Source organism: Phaenicophaeus curvirostris, chromosome 7, assembly GCF_032191515.1.
Source record: "Phaenicophaeus curvirostris isolate KB17595 chromosome 7, BPBGC_Pcur_1.0, whole genome shotgun sequence".
Taxonomy (NCBI): domain Eukaryota; kingdom Metazoa; phylum Chordata; class Aves; order Cuculiformes; family Cuculidae; genus Phaenicophaeus; species Phaenicophaeus curvirostris.
The window spans coordinates 26937859-26954007 of record NC_091398.1 but is presented as its reverse complement, the minus strand read 5'-3'; the positions used below and the strand labels follow the sequence as shown (position 1 = coordinate 26954007).

Sequence of the window (16149 nt, the reverse complement as noted above, 5' to 3'; positions counted from 1 at the left end):
ATCCCATGCAAAGCTGTAGTAGACCCTCCCTAGATCAACCCATCCACATTCTTTCCACATTTTACTGTGTCCAAGGCTCAATGATCATTTCTACATCAAATCAAGTTTTGAGGAGCTGCTACTGCGTTCCCAGCACCACAGCAATGCTCAGCAATGACAATGCTTTCCACTTAGCGTTAAATTTTAGTTATTTCATTTTCATCTCATATCTAGGATCCCAAGCCAGCAAGACTCAGAGATCTGCCAAGGGGCACCCAGTATATCAGTGTCAGGCAATCCCCAACTCCTAGTCCTGCATTAACACTGCTCTAGCATATAACAGAGCTCTACAATGCATTTATTGAGATTGCTAAGGATATGTCCAGTTTTCTAGTGGGTTAAACACTACTTTAGAGAGTGCAAGCAAGTACGCAAACATTTTCCACAGAAGAGATGGTTAGGGGAAACAACAAAAGTAGTGTGTTCACTTCCAACTTTTCCTTGTTGGCAGAAGGTGGTGTCCATATTACCTGAGAATAATCCCTTCCTGAAAATCCCCTGCTTGCTAGTTGCAAGAAGGGCCCAGAAACTTCAGAGAAAAACTGTTCTGAGAACACTGACACCACCTGCAAAAATGGGAGGTTCCAGTTACAAACTTCAAAGTCAAAAACATACCCACTCTTCTACTATTTATTTCTCCAAAACAGACATTCTCCTTGCTTCCAATGCGTTAGTGCCTTGGCGATACCAACTTCCACAGTGTCCAGCATTACCTCCCACAGCACACCAAAATCACATTTCAAAGACAACAGGATTGCAAATTAATGTTGGGTTATACCTGGAAATTCATCAAGCATGAATAACTTCACCACCTAAAATCCTTTAAAATTTTTCTGCTGACTTGGATCCCACAGAGCTTTACCTGTCCAACATAGTTGCACTGATTTCAAAAGCATCATTAAAGTGTTTCAGTGGTGTAACTGAGAGCAAAAGCCTGACCTTTGAAATTTTACAGACCCCTGAAGTCCTAGGTCATCATGAAACTACTCAGTACAGTGCTGATAGCAGTCACTTCTTCCAAAATACAGGAGTAAGCTGGGTTTGAGATTTGAAGGATAGTAAGAATAAAAGAGCTTTGTTTTGGCATAGGGATCAGTTCATAATGTAGTTACTATTTATTTGGTGTCTCTTCTTTTGCTGTTTTTTCTCTCCACAGACTTTGTTTATGGTTTGCATTAGTATTTCATACAAGAAGAGGCCAGACAATTGTACTTGGTTTTTGCTTCCCTGAGAAGATGAGGCCCCTACTGTCCCTAGGAGGACCCTAGAACAAATCACTTACCCATAGGTCAAAAGTAATGACACCTGTGAAGATTCCAGTATTAAAGCTGAGCACTGTTGAGAGAGTAGACACTGGTGTTTTCCAGCTGCCTGGCAAGCTGACACATACTTAGTTTCTAGATTTTATCCATATAGACACCAGGCTCAGCTCTGAGTACAAAACCCCTGCCCTTGCCTTCCCCCCGACAGAAGCCAGCTTCATCTCTTAGTACCTAGTACGAATAGAGAGCAGAGCTCTTGTTCTTCACTGTAGTGAGGCTTGGGAGAACGAATTAAATACAGATTGGGAAAAAACTGCCATGTGGTGGCAGCATTAGCTGCAAACACCATTTCAGGCCAGAGCCTGCGGCCATCTGAGGTTCCAGCTAGGGCTACACTGGAATATTCTGCTTGCTTGACAAGAGGTGCCTCCAGCCTCATTCCTGTGGGCAGGACGGCAGCAAGTGAATGAGAAAGCACTTGCAAGCTGGCAAAAACAAGGCTTATGTGTGCTATTTAAAGGAAAGGGAAGAAGCTAAACTCAGCAACACAAGTTCACAGGCAGGGTGAGTGAAATCTGCAGTGAACAGCTAAAAAGATCTGTACAATTCCTTGTTCCAAATTTTAGTCAAGTTACAGTGATTTCTTAAAAAAGAAAAAAAAAAACAAAGAACCAAAAACAACAGGAAGGCGATTATGGATGCACTATCTATCCTCTCTGCCCAAAAGTCCTAGCCAGGGTGGTGGTGAAGTTGCTCTAAGCTGTGCAATGCTGAGCAGTGAAGAGACCCTGGAGAAGTCCAGAAAAGACACTGTCAGACTTCACACATCTCACAGCAGTGGAAAAGACCCTTTTGCCAGCATACAAACATCCCCATTTTATCCTCAGATAATCCTGAAAATTGAAAAAAATGCTGTGGACGAAAAAATATTGCAAGAGGCTATCGAGAAACAGGAGACAGCCTGCACCACAGGCCTGGATTTGGAATCACACTGCTACATACGGCAACAGCAATGAAGCTCTGGGTTGCACCCCTCTCTTTTCAGAAGCAATACATTTTCTTTTACCAGTTTGGCCAGAACGCCTCTCAGCTTTAATTCTTCCTGGAAGACTTCTCGTTGGTGTCCCACTTACTGAAATGCAAGACTTGGCACCAGACATAAATTTGGCCCAGTTACTGCTTTTCCCCACTAAGCTTTTCTCCCACTCAAAGAGGGATGGGAAGAGGAAGTGAATGTTTTATTTTCCTTAAATCCTGAAGTAAAACATATCATTAGATATACTGAGCAGCAGAAAAAAAAACTTCATCTGCTATTTTAAACAAGCTGCTGGGTATCTCCTGTGTAAGGAAAGGACTAGAAAAGGCCAGATGGAAGGTATAAAAGTCCATATAACAGTCTTCTTCCTGGTACCCACCTAATTTCTTCAAAGCATAAGAATACAATGCCCTTATTTTAACCATAATATTTTACCTTGAGATTAACGTAAAACATCATGTAAAGCACAGATGCTCTTATCCTTATCAAAATTGAACTTCTTTCTTTGAACCTTCCTCAGTTGCAGAAGTTCACGAGAAGAAACTGGACCATTGAATTCCACAGGTTAATTCAAATGTAAAGAAGCTTCCTCCCCTAGCTACAATTTCATCCTCCCTAGATCTTCTTGGTCACTCTACCAGACAGCAAAATGTATTCCTGGCCTTCCACCTGTAAAGGCATTCAGAAACAACTTAGTTCTTCCCTACATGATACAGAGGTGACAAATGAAGAACTTGCATTCTCAGGAACCAGGGAAGGAGAATAACCATCATGCCATATTCTCTGTGCTCAGTAGCTGGAAGAGGTCCAAAAAAGTAACTGATGGATCTGACTCACAGAGCTTGTGCCATCAGCAATCACACTATAGAGACGCAGTCAATGCCATGGGGACACTACCTGAGATGGTGACTTTGGGATGTTTGCCCCAGGTGCTTCCAAAGTAGACGGTTCCAGCTCATGGTTGACAGTCTTGGTCTCAGGGCTGGTGATGGGAGATCCATCTGGTGGAGGCGAGGGGCTTTTATTTGCTTTCGCTGGGGTGCTGTCACTGAAGGAAGTGGAGAGAGACAGGGAGAGAGATGGAAAGAGAAAGAGAGAAGAAAAGTCTGAGCCAAGCCTAGAAAGAATTGTGGTAAACAGGACAGATCAGCAGCCTCTGTTATCTCTTTGCTTCGCTGCCCAGACCACGTGATGAAGACATTTGAAGCCTCTACAAGCTTCTGAGAAGCATCTTTGCCGAGTTCCTTGCAGTCCAACACACTGCAGCAGCATTACTGTGCAGCAGGCTACTCACTCCTACTGTATGGATATACTTCGCCTCACAGAAAAACAAAAACAAACAAAAACCCAGGCATCCTTAATATTCTGCTAGATTCTAACATAAGTGCCTGATATTAAGTCATAGTACTTCAATACTGAGGAAGCAGATGGGGGAAGGAGTTCTGTGCAGCCCATTTAGTTTTAAACTTTACAGATAATTTTTGTACTGTGGCAGATTGACACTTGCATAAGTTATAACCAATAGCTTCGCAACATGAATTAAGGCTATAATCACAGAATATCATATTCTTCTACATGGTACAAACCGGATAAGCTGGAAGAGGGCCAAAGTAGCCAAAGGTTTCACTGGTTGATTCAGACAGCAAAGAAACAATGAGATTCTGGCTACTAATAAAGATTTCTCTATTATGGCAAGTCTCCCTAGCCTTGTTTGCAATGATGAGCCCCTTCTGCCCTTGCCATTCCAGCTGGTTCTTATTCCAAGGCTGTTTCTGACACAGTGAAGAGATTCTTCAAGGAATTAAGACACAAGGAACATATGCCAATGACATTTGCTGGTTCAGAACTTGGCCAGATTTTTCAAAGGAATGACAAGAGGCACACGCCTTACCGTTAGGGCATGCCCTGGACAAGTGTCAATTCTGTGCTTCAAACTATGGAATCAGGAGAGATTTAGTAAAAAGTTGGTTACCATAGAATTTCAGCAGAGATAAAGGTAAAATAATTTTCCCAGCAACAGTTGACTCAGGCTGGCTGAAATTCAGCTTGCCAAAAACCAGCACACCAAATATCTCAAGTTATGCAGAAGCACAGACTCTGGTAGGGAATGTTTTAGCAGAAATGTTTACAGTTTGGCAAAACTATACACAGCTGAAAAGAGAATATTACAAAATACTGCAAAAGGGCTGCAGCCTCATCTACAGGGAGTGGTATTTGCTTCCACTTATAAATTTACAATTCTCGTGGGGTTAAAGGCCTTCGGAGAAGGCTGAAAGGAACAGATTCTTTCCTACAACTTGAGACAATAAATTCTGGTGCAGAGTCACAACTAGAGCAATGCAGACCTGATTCTGCAGGGACATCCAGTTGATTATTTCTTTACTTTGTCCCAAGAGAGCCCAGAGCTCCAGACCACCTGTGTACATCCACCCACACTCGGATGCCCGAGGTGTAGCAGTCATTGGCTAACATGCATGATGGCCTCATTCCTAAACACTAGCAAGTAGAGGGACAGCAACAGGAGGAAGGGACAGCAAGGCATTTCAACAAACCTCCCTTTTCAAGCAAGCACCTACCCCTGCACAGCATTCCAGCTTGCAAGCTACTCATCCCATTCCCTCCTCATTCACTTTGCCCTCACCCATTCCCCCCACTTTCTCCCCATATCCACACCCTACACACACATTTCCCCACAAAGCACTTGTCTTCAGGTCCACATGCAGGTAGGATGTTCCTGATGACATTGATGCTAGCAGCACATCAACATGATGCAACAAACCCAACAACATTCTCTGCCAACAGCTGTCAACCAGGGCTACACACAGTCAAGAAAAAAGGAGGGATAGGAAGAGGAAAAAAGGAAGAGAAGGGACTAAAGAACACGTACACCAACATCTGCAGCTCTTTACTTTGACTGGATATGCCTACAGTCTCCTCCCTAAAAGGTGCCCCGAAATCACTTCAAATTAATGGGTTGCATGAAGGGTTCTGCAAAATTGACACAATTGTGATAAAGATTAAAAGAAATAATGGTTGGAGGGTGAAAGTATGGAAATCCTGCTCTAAATTGGAATCACCAGAGAACAGCAGGGAGTGAAAGAAAATGTCCTCCAATGTGGGGAAATACACATTGAAGAAGTGGAGAAATACATGTTACCTTCCCAAGCTGAAAGCACTTGGAAGAAGATGGGTGACAGTGATCCAGAACAAGACTGCCAGGACTCTTCAAGTGCCCAGGCTACACTGGGAATATTGGGACTACCAGCTATCAACTGGCCTACCAACACAAGGGTAGACTTTTCCTTCTAGAGACCTCAAGAGGCCATGTCTCCCAATGAGAAAGGAGTTAAAGCTTATTTTCTAAAGGCTACAAAAGCAGCTTTTCAGTTCTTTATTTCTGGTGCCTGGCAGTGACTTAATTTGGAGATACATTGGTAAAAGGCTTCTACTTCCTTTCATCCTATGATGGCTGAGAGGGCCCCACACTAAAGCCTTCATTAAGTCATTACTATTTACAGCTTGTTTGATGTGTTGGCTGATCCCCATAGGAAAATGCCAGTGCTAATTTTGTCTGAGCCTTTTCCAGCCCCACCAAGTGGCATCTTCATTCCTGCACTTGTTGCTTTGCATGCATTTAGTCGGTGCAACCAGCATCAAGCAAGTTTGTCACCAGGATCCTGTGGCCTTCACAGGTCCCCGGGAGCACACATCACCCACACAGCAAATTCCTATCTTCAAACTGGCTGCTTGCTCCAGAAAACACAGGGAAAAGCAAGAGCGTAGGTCAGTGTGTGCCCACTGACCAAACACAAGTATCAATAAAAGCAAATCAAAACAAGGTCATTGCTCTTTCTTTTTCCCTCCCATGAGCAACTGGGAAGTGATGCCGAATCCAGGAATATCAGGCAGGGAAAGGAAAAGGTATCAATTTTCTTCTGCAAATAGAGAACTGGGAACAGGGTCTAATGTAGTTACTGCAGCTGAAGGGAAAGCTAATACCCCCCAGTCTCTTTTAGTGCTGCTGAGCTCTCAAATGCCTCATGGGGCTGCCTCATTTATTCTGGAAGAGTGAAGTAACATCCGCAGATGTTGTTCCCCATGTGCTTGTAACAATCCTGCATTAAGAGTATGAAATCTACTTTCCAATATGGTAAAAACAGACCAGTCACCTCCTGCAAAGCTCTCAAGCTACAAAGAAAAAAAAAGTTGGCATCACAGCTCAGACAGGGCCTTTAAGCCAAAAGTAACTTAGTTTTTAGCAAAAATAATTAAATTAACTGGGGGGTGGATGGACAAGAGAAAGGAGGAAAAAAACCCTACATATCTAAACATACGGTGGCACAAATGTACATTCTTACTGCAGATCAAAGAGTTCTCAAGTCCCAGACCCTCCTTCCCTGCACCAGGGGTTGCACATTTCTCTGTGACCCCAGCAGCTGCTCTGACAGCAGAAACCACCAGTACAGCTCAGGTCAGGCACCTTAACTGCTGGGCCAGTTGGACTTTATCAGGGCAGAGCAGGAATATCTTATGGCTAGAGTTCATCGACATGATATTTACTAACTCTCCCTATACTGTAGCATCTGTCCACTTTCAGTGAGTGGAAGTATTAGAATGCTCACTTTCCTGGTGCAGGTACAGCACTGGTCCAACAAAGAACCAGAGACTGACATCCACAGAAGTATTCCTGTGAATTTCTTACAGTAGAAAACTTTCAGAATAGAGGTTTTCACAAGACATTCCTTTACTACTTTTCAGTTGAGTATATAAAAGCCAAGATTTGCCCATCAGCTTCCCTGTGAAATTACCATTCTCCACTCTCCAACCTTCCACTTTGCGAAGGATTCCTGGCAGAGACAAAGAGAAGGGTTGTGTGACTTGCAAGGATCCCAATCAACCAGCAGTTGCTTTTATTGCTGGAAGGACACCATCTTGAGAATTACAGGTTTTTTTTGCTTCCTAAAAGGACCCCATAGAGGGAGTAACACCATAAAGACTAATGGAAACAAAAATTAGAGGAAGTTTCCATGCTATTATACAGCAAGTCCCACTTTGCTTCAGAGCACGTTCTTGTCAAGCGTCCTTGACCTTGACTCTAGGAAAATGGTAACTCTAGGAATTCTAGCAATCCAGTTATTTAATGCCATCACTCTCCTGAAAGGCAAGATGCAGATATTAGTCTTTAGATAAGACAACAGGCTTCCTTCTCCTTCAGCCCTGCATGAAATTTTAAATGGATGGAGCAAGATAGTGATGGTTTTCAAGAACAGAGCAAGTAAGGAGAAAAGCTGGAATTGTCCTTCTCCCCCTGCATTATCATCCTAACTAAAACAGGTAGATAGGACAAGACTTCTGAGTATGAAAGACCTGCCTCATGGTCCTCCCTGTCCAGGCAGGGAAAAAGAAAGCAGCATTTCAGACCTACTCAAAAGGGCAATCCCCACTAGGTAAAACTAAAAGTTGTTAATCACCAAAATTGCCTATATCTTACATGGAAAATCCAGCACCGTGCTTTTAGTCACAGAAAACCAACGGAACTGACAACGTCTAAGCTTTCACTCCACATTCTTATAGAGGAAAAGAAGCAAGGATTCAAACCAGGCACACAAGCAGTTAATGGGATTATCCATACACAGAGAGATCTCAGCAGGATCCAGCAGGCCATGAACACATCATATCATGCAAAGGACCCCTCTCCAATCACAGGGTTAACACGTGCCAGGCTGTTAGAAGTCCAGCAACAGCTTCTCCAGTTTTAAGAACTAAATCAAACATGTATCAAAAATGCTGCTCTCCGTACCAGTACCTGCTCATCTTTTTCCTCAGCCTGGCGAACAGTTTAGTTTTCTTTCTGTTGGGGATGGCACGCAAATCATTTCCGTTACAGGATGACACAGTCAAACCAGGGAATAAAAGTTAGGCACCCATTCACACTCACTGTAATCAAGATAGATCTCCTCTCTCTCACATACATACACACACACAAAACGTGCATACGCTTCCCTTGGTTTCTAGAAAGCTATGGCCTAGTTTGGAAAGGGCAGGACAGGGCTTTTTGTGCCTGTCAAAAATCTACACATACGTGAGCACACGAGTGTTTGCCCTGCTCTTTGGAATATGAGGCCAGCGTGCACTTGAAGAAGAAAAAGGAAACTGCGTAGACCAGCAGAGAACTCCAAGTGTCCTTTTTTTCACAGGTAATAATAGCTCAACTCTCTCCCATGTAAATGTTGGTACACAAGAAACAAGCTCCCCATTCTCCTTTACTTATGCAATCTGTGTACAGTCTTTGTGTGTACACGGAACCTAATCAGCATCTCTCCTACTATGTCTTTTACCAGTTCCTCCAGTTACACTAGGAGATCTGTAGCATTATCCTAGGTATCTAAGCCTCAAATGTTCAAACTGTTTCAGAAACAAATCCCAAACGTGTCTGAGGTTCCCAGAAATAGATCAGCTGCTCTGCGTTACCGTGCTACACAGCTAGCACCAGATTCATCAGTCACAGTTATATTTCTGTAGGGCCTTGCATGAATGTTGTAATGATGTGCATGGATAATTGCCTCTCTACTCACACCTCCTCATTCATTTCCTGCCATTGTATCCACCTCCAATCCCTTTCCTAGTAGAGAGGGGTTAGGGAAGCATCTGCTTGTACTGCAGACCACAAGAAGCAATCAGATCAGTGAGAGCTATTTCCTCCTGCTCACTCTCACTCCAGTCCTGTGCCACAATGAGAGGCCAGATAGGCAGGAGGGACAGAAGTGCCTCACAACATTTCCTGGTCACTGCAAAACACGTTTACTACCCTGGCAAACCTTTGCTACATCCTCCTACAAACACCCTGCTCCACTGTGCTCAGGGGGAAGGGAGTCACTGTGGAGCAGGTTTGGCATCTCATCAGAGACACAGAGAGTAAGCAATGAAGTAGCAGCATTCAGATTGCTGCCTCCACAGAGACCTCTGCCAGTGCACTCGTTTCTGGTTTTTAGGGCTATGTGGTGTTGCAGCCAGCTAAAGAGCACAGAACTGCAGCTGAAACACCCATTACAGCCCCCGATGAAAGTACCAGTTTGTGGGGGCAGGAATCATGAAGACAGGCATCTTATTCACTGGAAACTATTTCAGGCCAGAAACTTCAGGCCACGCTGTCACTACAGCCTGCAACCACTTCCTTGAGGAAGAAAGGAAGGAGGAGGAAGGACCTAGGCAAAGCAATGGCTACAGCCTTCATCTCTCCTGTTACCCCATCCTCTTCCAAGGACCCTAGAGGATGCTACTATCAGAGACAACACGGCACACGGCAGCAAGGGAATGGGAATCCCCGCCTCCTCAATCTTGTTGGGTTGTGATGTTTAACAGACACCACACGCTAACTTTGGAAGACATAATTTTCACAAGAAGCATTTCTACTAACATCTTGGAAATTTAGTGTTAGCAATCCAAAATTCAGGGACCAAATTCAACTCAATGTTCTCTTTCATTAGAGCTGGCAAACACCACACACTGCTGGAAGAAGACACGCAAGTTGTCTATGCTTGACTGCAATAGGAGGTTAAACTGGGAGGAGAAACAAGGGAACACAGAGGTCTCAACAGTTGATCTAGCCCTTCCAAATCAATGCACTTAGACCACAGCTTGCCTTTACTTCACGCTGGCTTCACCTCCTCCCTCCGTCAATCCACCAATTGAGAATATGGGCTGTGCTCTGGCTCACCCAGCACATGGGATCGGCAGCAGCTGGAAGCCAGAACCCAACACTGTTTCATCCCTCATGCACTTGGATGGGAGCCAGACAGCCTCATCCAGAGCCCGACCTCTCCCACTCCTCTCAGCACTAGAGAATGTGCAGACTTGTGCTTAACCGTACAAAATTGGACTCAGCTGAGGAAAGAAAACTAAAGGCCTGGAAGACACTCAGTCCTTGCATTCGTGCAGACTGTAAGTGCTCCAAGATCAGGAGGCCTCATATTAGTGAGGCTGCAACTACTTCCACAACACACACAGAGGAAATGCATCTCAGCTGGGCACACAGGAGGGACAAAAGGCTTTGGAAAACAAGTGATTCCAAATGTGAAGGGCCAAAGGAGAGGCTAGGGAAAAACATTTGCCTCTTAGTGCTGAAGCTCACAAGCTGCAGGTACGCGGTGGAGGCTTTTGAGGGAAAGAACAGGACAGGTGCTAGGCAAGCAGACCCAGAAGGAAGGGCAACTCAGTATTACACGTTGGTGCATGGAATTCTACTTTAAAAAAACAGAGCTGAGAGTCAGTTGCTTAAGTATCAGCACCTACTGAAAGTTTAGGCCTCCACGTTCTATTCTAGAAAGATAAGCGGGTATTGCATTGTGTCACCTATCCCCAAGTGCCATCTTGGACATGCTCTGTAGTGGGTCTTCAGAAGGGCACTGGCTCATTATACACGGGTAGTAAAATCACTCCTCAGCTGACAACACTGAGATTTCAATGTCCCTGGTAGAGACATCCCTGTCCCTCCTCCCCTGCTGAGGGAAAGACACTACTCCCACAGTTACTGACCTGGGCTGTGCTTTAACAGGGAAGGCATTGCCTGAGTACTGCTTGTCTAGACCCACCAGGACATCATGGAGGTTTTGGTTCAACTGCAAAATACAAAAACAAAAGAAAGAAAAACAATAAGGAAGGAGCCCAAGTGCCAGAAGAGTCTGGGCTGGCCTGCGCAGGCTGACCAAACACAGGCTTGTACCCAGACATACTCTGTTATCCCAAGAGAGGACAGCCCTGCATCTGTTTCCACTCCTCCACGGGGCATGAAACGCTACAGCACTCAAACTGTTGAAGAGCTGCTGGTGCTGCGTGGGAATGCTCTCTGTCCTCTACACATCATCCTCTTTGCTTCTATCACCTGCCTCCACTGGCGTGCTGCCGGGTACCACCGCAGAAGTAGGCAACGTTTACCTAAGGGTCTGTGTGCAAGAAATGTGCTTCACTCCAGCTCTGTAGCCAAAGCTGTTCCTCAGACCTGCTTATAAAGATTGGGATATGGCTACTTCAACTGTGGAGCCAAAAGCAGCTGGACTTTCAGTCAACAAGCAGCCTTGACTTCACAGGCTGCCTTGAGCCACTTAGGCTTGGGCAGGACCCTGGACATCGTCAGAGAAATGCAATGTGAGGGGTTAAACTCTCCCTGGCGCTATTTTCACCCAGACACTCCTATTCCAAAACAGCTGATTAATAAACAACATAAGATGCCAGATTTATCATTGGTGGGAGGAGCAATCCAATGCAATCAATGTTGGAGGTGTCATGCCAGCAACACCAGCAGTTAATTAGATGCTATAGCAGTAATAAGAACCAGATGGTTCTTATGGAACAAAGCAAAAGCCCTGGTCTCATATAAAACTTCTCAGTAAAGAAAAATCCAAGACACGATACAAGAGAATTCCCGTCTAACAAACCTCTTTCCCGTGTTTTGCAGAGTGTAAGTTAACAGCAACAAACTGATAATTATAACAATCCTCCCTATTCTTAACAAGCAGTTTATCCCTCAGTGGAGAAAAGCAAGCTATTAATTGGAAAGGTCCCCATGAAAAGTCAGCAGGGCTTAAAATTGATGCATTACACAGACACAGAGGGCCCCTGACTGCTGGGAATTGAAGGACTATAATGTTGCTTGTTGCTGAGCGGCTGTCTTGTTGTCAGGATGACATTGCAGAGGGAATGCAAGAGTTTTCCAGCTGGGCTCTCAGTTGCTTATTACAGAGGGCTTGAAACTCTTAAAATCAGTGTCCAGACCTAAGGAATTCAAGACTTCCCTAGATTTTAAGCAAAAGAACAAGAAGATATTTGTAAATGAAAGCAGCAAGGCGGGGGGCTTTCTCACAGACTATTCCTGAGGTCTCCAATGGGTGTTGGTGCACAGCATCAGGATCCAGCCTGCCGCCACCAGTTTACAACGCCACTACTGCTGCGATTCAAGCTCAGAGCCAACTGGTAGCCCATGCTAAGCACTCAAATGCCTTCTTTTGGGTCACAGGGCAGGAAAGAAGCCAAAATGGAGAGGTACCATTGGGAAGTATCTTCTTGAGGGTCTGGAGTGCAGCAAGTCTTAGTCTTCAGCTGCCATGGAGATTGACAGATTCCCTGCTGCTTTCATTCCCACAGCTAAATAGATGAGGTTCACAGCTACTTGCTGCCAGCCAGCAGAGCAGGAGGCAAACAGATGCCAGGCTGACAGTGCCCAGGTGACAGGTCACATACACAGACAAACTAAAACAGGCAGCAAGAGACAGGGCTGAAAGTGGCTTCCCTCTGCTCTGTGGATCTGCAAATGAGCCCTGCCAAGTGACACAAACTCAGGCAGCCTTTCTCCCAAGCAGCACAGATAAAAAGTAAAGATTAACATTTTCCTCTGACATCAGGCAAATGCTCTTTTCTCCAGAAATTTTTTTCAGGTTTGTTGGACTGGCTTTTTGCGGGGAGGGAGGCGGGTGATGGTGTTTGGGGTTCTTTTTGCTGTTGTTGTGGGCTTTTCTAAATAACAGTGAGGAGAGGATGTATTAGTAGGACAAGCTGTTAGCTGTCTTACCTTACTCATTTCTTTATGGAAGTTCTCTTCTAGGCCTGCTATGCTCTGGAATGTGTTGACGTAGAAACCAACACGACTGCCAAATAAAAAATGAGACAAAAGAACTTAATGGACTCAATGCTCCCCCAAAAGCTTTCAATTATGCCCCTTCTCCCACCCACCATTCCCATTCAAACTCAACTCTGTCAGTGCTGGTACATGCTGGAAGAGAAGAGCACAGAGAAGCGAGGAGAGGTTGAGGGAGCACAGGTCAGATACAAAGCAAATACATGCAAGATGAGGAGGAGGCCAGGTGGGATAGGATCTGAATTTGTATTGGCTAAAGTGAAAGGTAAGGTAGGGAGAGAAGAAAAAAAAATAACAAAGCCAGTGGTAGGGGGATGGAAAGGAAGAGGATAGAGGCTATGACGCATATGGAGTGTGGGGTGAGATAGGGGAATTGGCAGGAAGACAGGTATTAATTCACTGTTAAGTCCCTCAGCACCAGGGGAAGCAAAAAACAATGAACTGTGCTTCAGGAGCAAGACTAGGAAAGGATGGGACAGGCAGAGAGTAACAGGAAAGCAGAAGGATCAGCCTGTGAACAACCTGCAGCACCTTAAAACCCCAGCAGCTGCCTGCCACCCTCCTTCCTCTAGCCAGCCTGCCAGCTGCCAACAGTGCTGTACCTGCACCCTGTTGGAGGAACAACAGCAGGAGGGAGATGCTCACCACGGCCAACAGCATCACTGTTCTGCACATGGAACCACCCAGATGCCTGTACCCCTCCCAGCTCTTTCCTCAGCCAGGCCTGCAAGCTGCTTTGAGCAGAGTCCTGACCCGGGCTAGGAATGAAAGGGAGGAAAGGCAGACCTTTGCCTGCCCACCCCGCTGCTGCCCACTCTCTCCATCCCCCACAGACCAGCACTGCTCAGGGAAGCTGTGGATGCCCCTTCGCTGGAAGTGTTCAGGGTCTGGTTGGATGGGGCCTTGGGCAACCTGATCTAGTAGAATGTGTCCCTGCCCATTGCAGGGGGATTGGAACTAGATGATCTTTAAGGTCCCTTCCAGCCCAAACTATTCTATGACTGCCAACAAGACATGATCACTGCATTTAAAAATAATAAACTTGGATACTCCTAGGAGAATTTTGCCTGCTTTCAACTGCGCTCTCCCCATACAACAGCTTCTGTTGCCCTCCAGTTCCTCAAAGCTGCATATTTGTTTGTTTCTCTCTGCTTCTTTTCCATCACCATAATCACTAATATGGTGAATCCATGACCTCCCAGGTCTTCCTATTCTCTCAGCCCACTTTCCTCCACCCAGGCTATGTTTTATTAAATAGAGCACAACAGGACAGGTATAACCACTAGTTGCCCACTGGGTCCTCTGTCACATAGCCAGGAGCACAAGAGAAGGCAACCACACCAGGATTCTTTGCTCATCTTTGTTCAGCCAACTGCCCAAACCTGAAAGTGGCATCCAAAACAGAGCAACCTGCTCCTTCATCCTCCCTCTTGTATTAATCTTGCTGCTTCACTAGGTGCTCATAAGCTTGCATGGCGAGACATAGTGATCAAGGCATCGCTCCTTGGCTCTCTCCACCTCAGCAACTGTATAAGCCCGCCCAACACCTCATTTTCCTTAACCTGACACACACATTCAGCTGCAGATGTTCCTCCTAGCCAGCCACCTCCACACCCAAAATCTTAGTGACCCAGCCTGCTGCTCTGTCGGCTGTCCACAGCAGTAGCCGGGCCATTGCCCAGGGAAGTTGGGTAGAGTTGGTAGGGCAAAGGGATTAATCGAAGGACAGAAATACAGTTTCTCCTTGTGGTAAAATTGAGGTTTCCAGGAGGATCATGAAAAAAACATAGAAAGCCCAGGGTGAACCTTGCTATGAGGAATTCCAGGATAGACTCTGAGAAGATCCAGGAAACAAGAGCGGACACTTGGCCCAACATAAAGAAAACAGTGATACAAGAGCTTAGGTCCTTGCTTCCTTCCAACCAGCCCCTGGGAAAACTTCCAACACTCACCTATTCCATAGTGAAGGCAGCTCCTCCTGCAGATCAACATTCATCTCTTCAAACACCTTCTGAGCCTTTACTAACTCTTCTTCGGCCTTAATAACAGAGAAGGGAGATCATCAGCTCCAACACAGACAAGTCCCCTGCAGGGCTAGGACAACTGCAACTCTTTTGACTTCTTTGGGAGACAAGGCAAAATTCTGGCATGGGCTAATCTCCATTCCAAATGAGTCTTCCCAAACCAGGGTTGCATCACAAGTGACCTGATGGCCCTTCAGCTTGTATATGTTACTCTCATGTTTCCTTTCAATGGATTTCCTTGTTTGGATACTCAGAAAGTAATTAAAACATCCACTTATGCGTTTTCAATTCTACAAGTCTCCCTGGCTTCACGAACTGAATAGAGACAATCAGGTAATTCAATCTCCAGCTTGGATACAGATGAAGGTCATGCCAAAACCCCATTTATTCTGAGAAAGGGAGGAGGTGTGCTGATACAGCTCTCAAAGTTGACTTGAGATACACGGAAGGGTATGCAAAGCATGAGTTGTGCCAGCAGGAGGCCAGGCAGGAGTGTTTGAGCAGCAGGTCTTGGTTTCAGCAGTCTCACATACTCTCATTGGTGAGAATCGAGAACAAGAGCGATCCCTGGAGGCTCTTGGCCACCAACATCAAAGACAATACAGGACCTCTTTCTCCAAGTTGAGATTTTAAATTTCATTTGTCCCTTTGATCTAGACACTGACAGATCCCAAATCTGACACATGAATTCTGCCAGGTTTCAATGACAAAATATGATTCTGTTTTCTTTGGTTGACAGCAGGCACCAGAGACAAACTAATTCTCCTTCCCATCTTTGTCCTCGGTGATCTCTTTTAAGTGCCCTGACTTAAAATTCAAAGTTCACTAATTAAAAACATTTCTATTTTGTAATTTGCAACTGCACAGCATTCCCCCATAACCCTGTGCAGTGGGATGTAGGATGGCAAATCCCTGCATGAGCAACTTGAAGGTCAGCGCAAGTTCCTGCATTTATGTGTGACAACAGCAGGAAAGTCACAATGCCACAGGACTCAAAAAAGCCTGCAAGCCACTGGGGAACTGGACCTCTCTATAAGTCTGCAGTCAGATTTCTACCCCTTCTATACAAAGAGAAGTTTTAGCTTCTTTGTGTCAGCTTAATTAAAGAAATCCAGCTTACTGCTCCTTAGCAACAGGTACATACAAAGATAGAACTGA

General features: G+C 45.2%; 1 protein-coding gene across 15 annotated transcripts in view; it reads right to left on the bottom strand.

The window, feature by feature from the left end:
* BIN1 (bridging integrator 1) overlaps positions 1–16149 on the bottom strand; it is a 96741-nt gene that overhangs the window by 20353 nt on the left and 60239 nt on the right. For 7 of the 15 annotated variants that reach the window (XM_069861368.1, XM_069861360.1, XM_069861370.1 and 4 more), the window contains 4 exons: positions 14920–15005; positions 12902–12977; positions 10873–10955; positions 3235–3385 (listed from right to left, as the gene is read on the bottom strand). In XM_069861368.1, coding sequence (XP_069717469.1) covers positions 3235–3385; positions 10873–10955; positions 12902–12977; positions 14920–15005 — 396 coding nt within the window. Of the gene's footprint in view, positions 1–3234; positions 3386–8137; positions 8189–10872; positions 10956–12901; positions 12978–14919; positions 15006–16149 lie in introns of all 15 variants that reach the window. The other 8 variants (XM_069861355.1, XM_069861357.1, XM_069861358.1 and 5 more) reach the window with 2 other exon arrangements.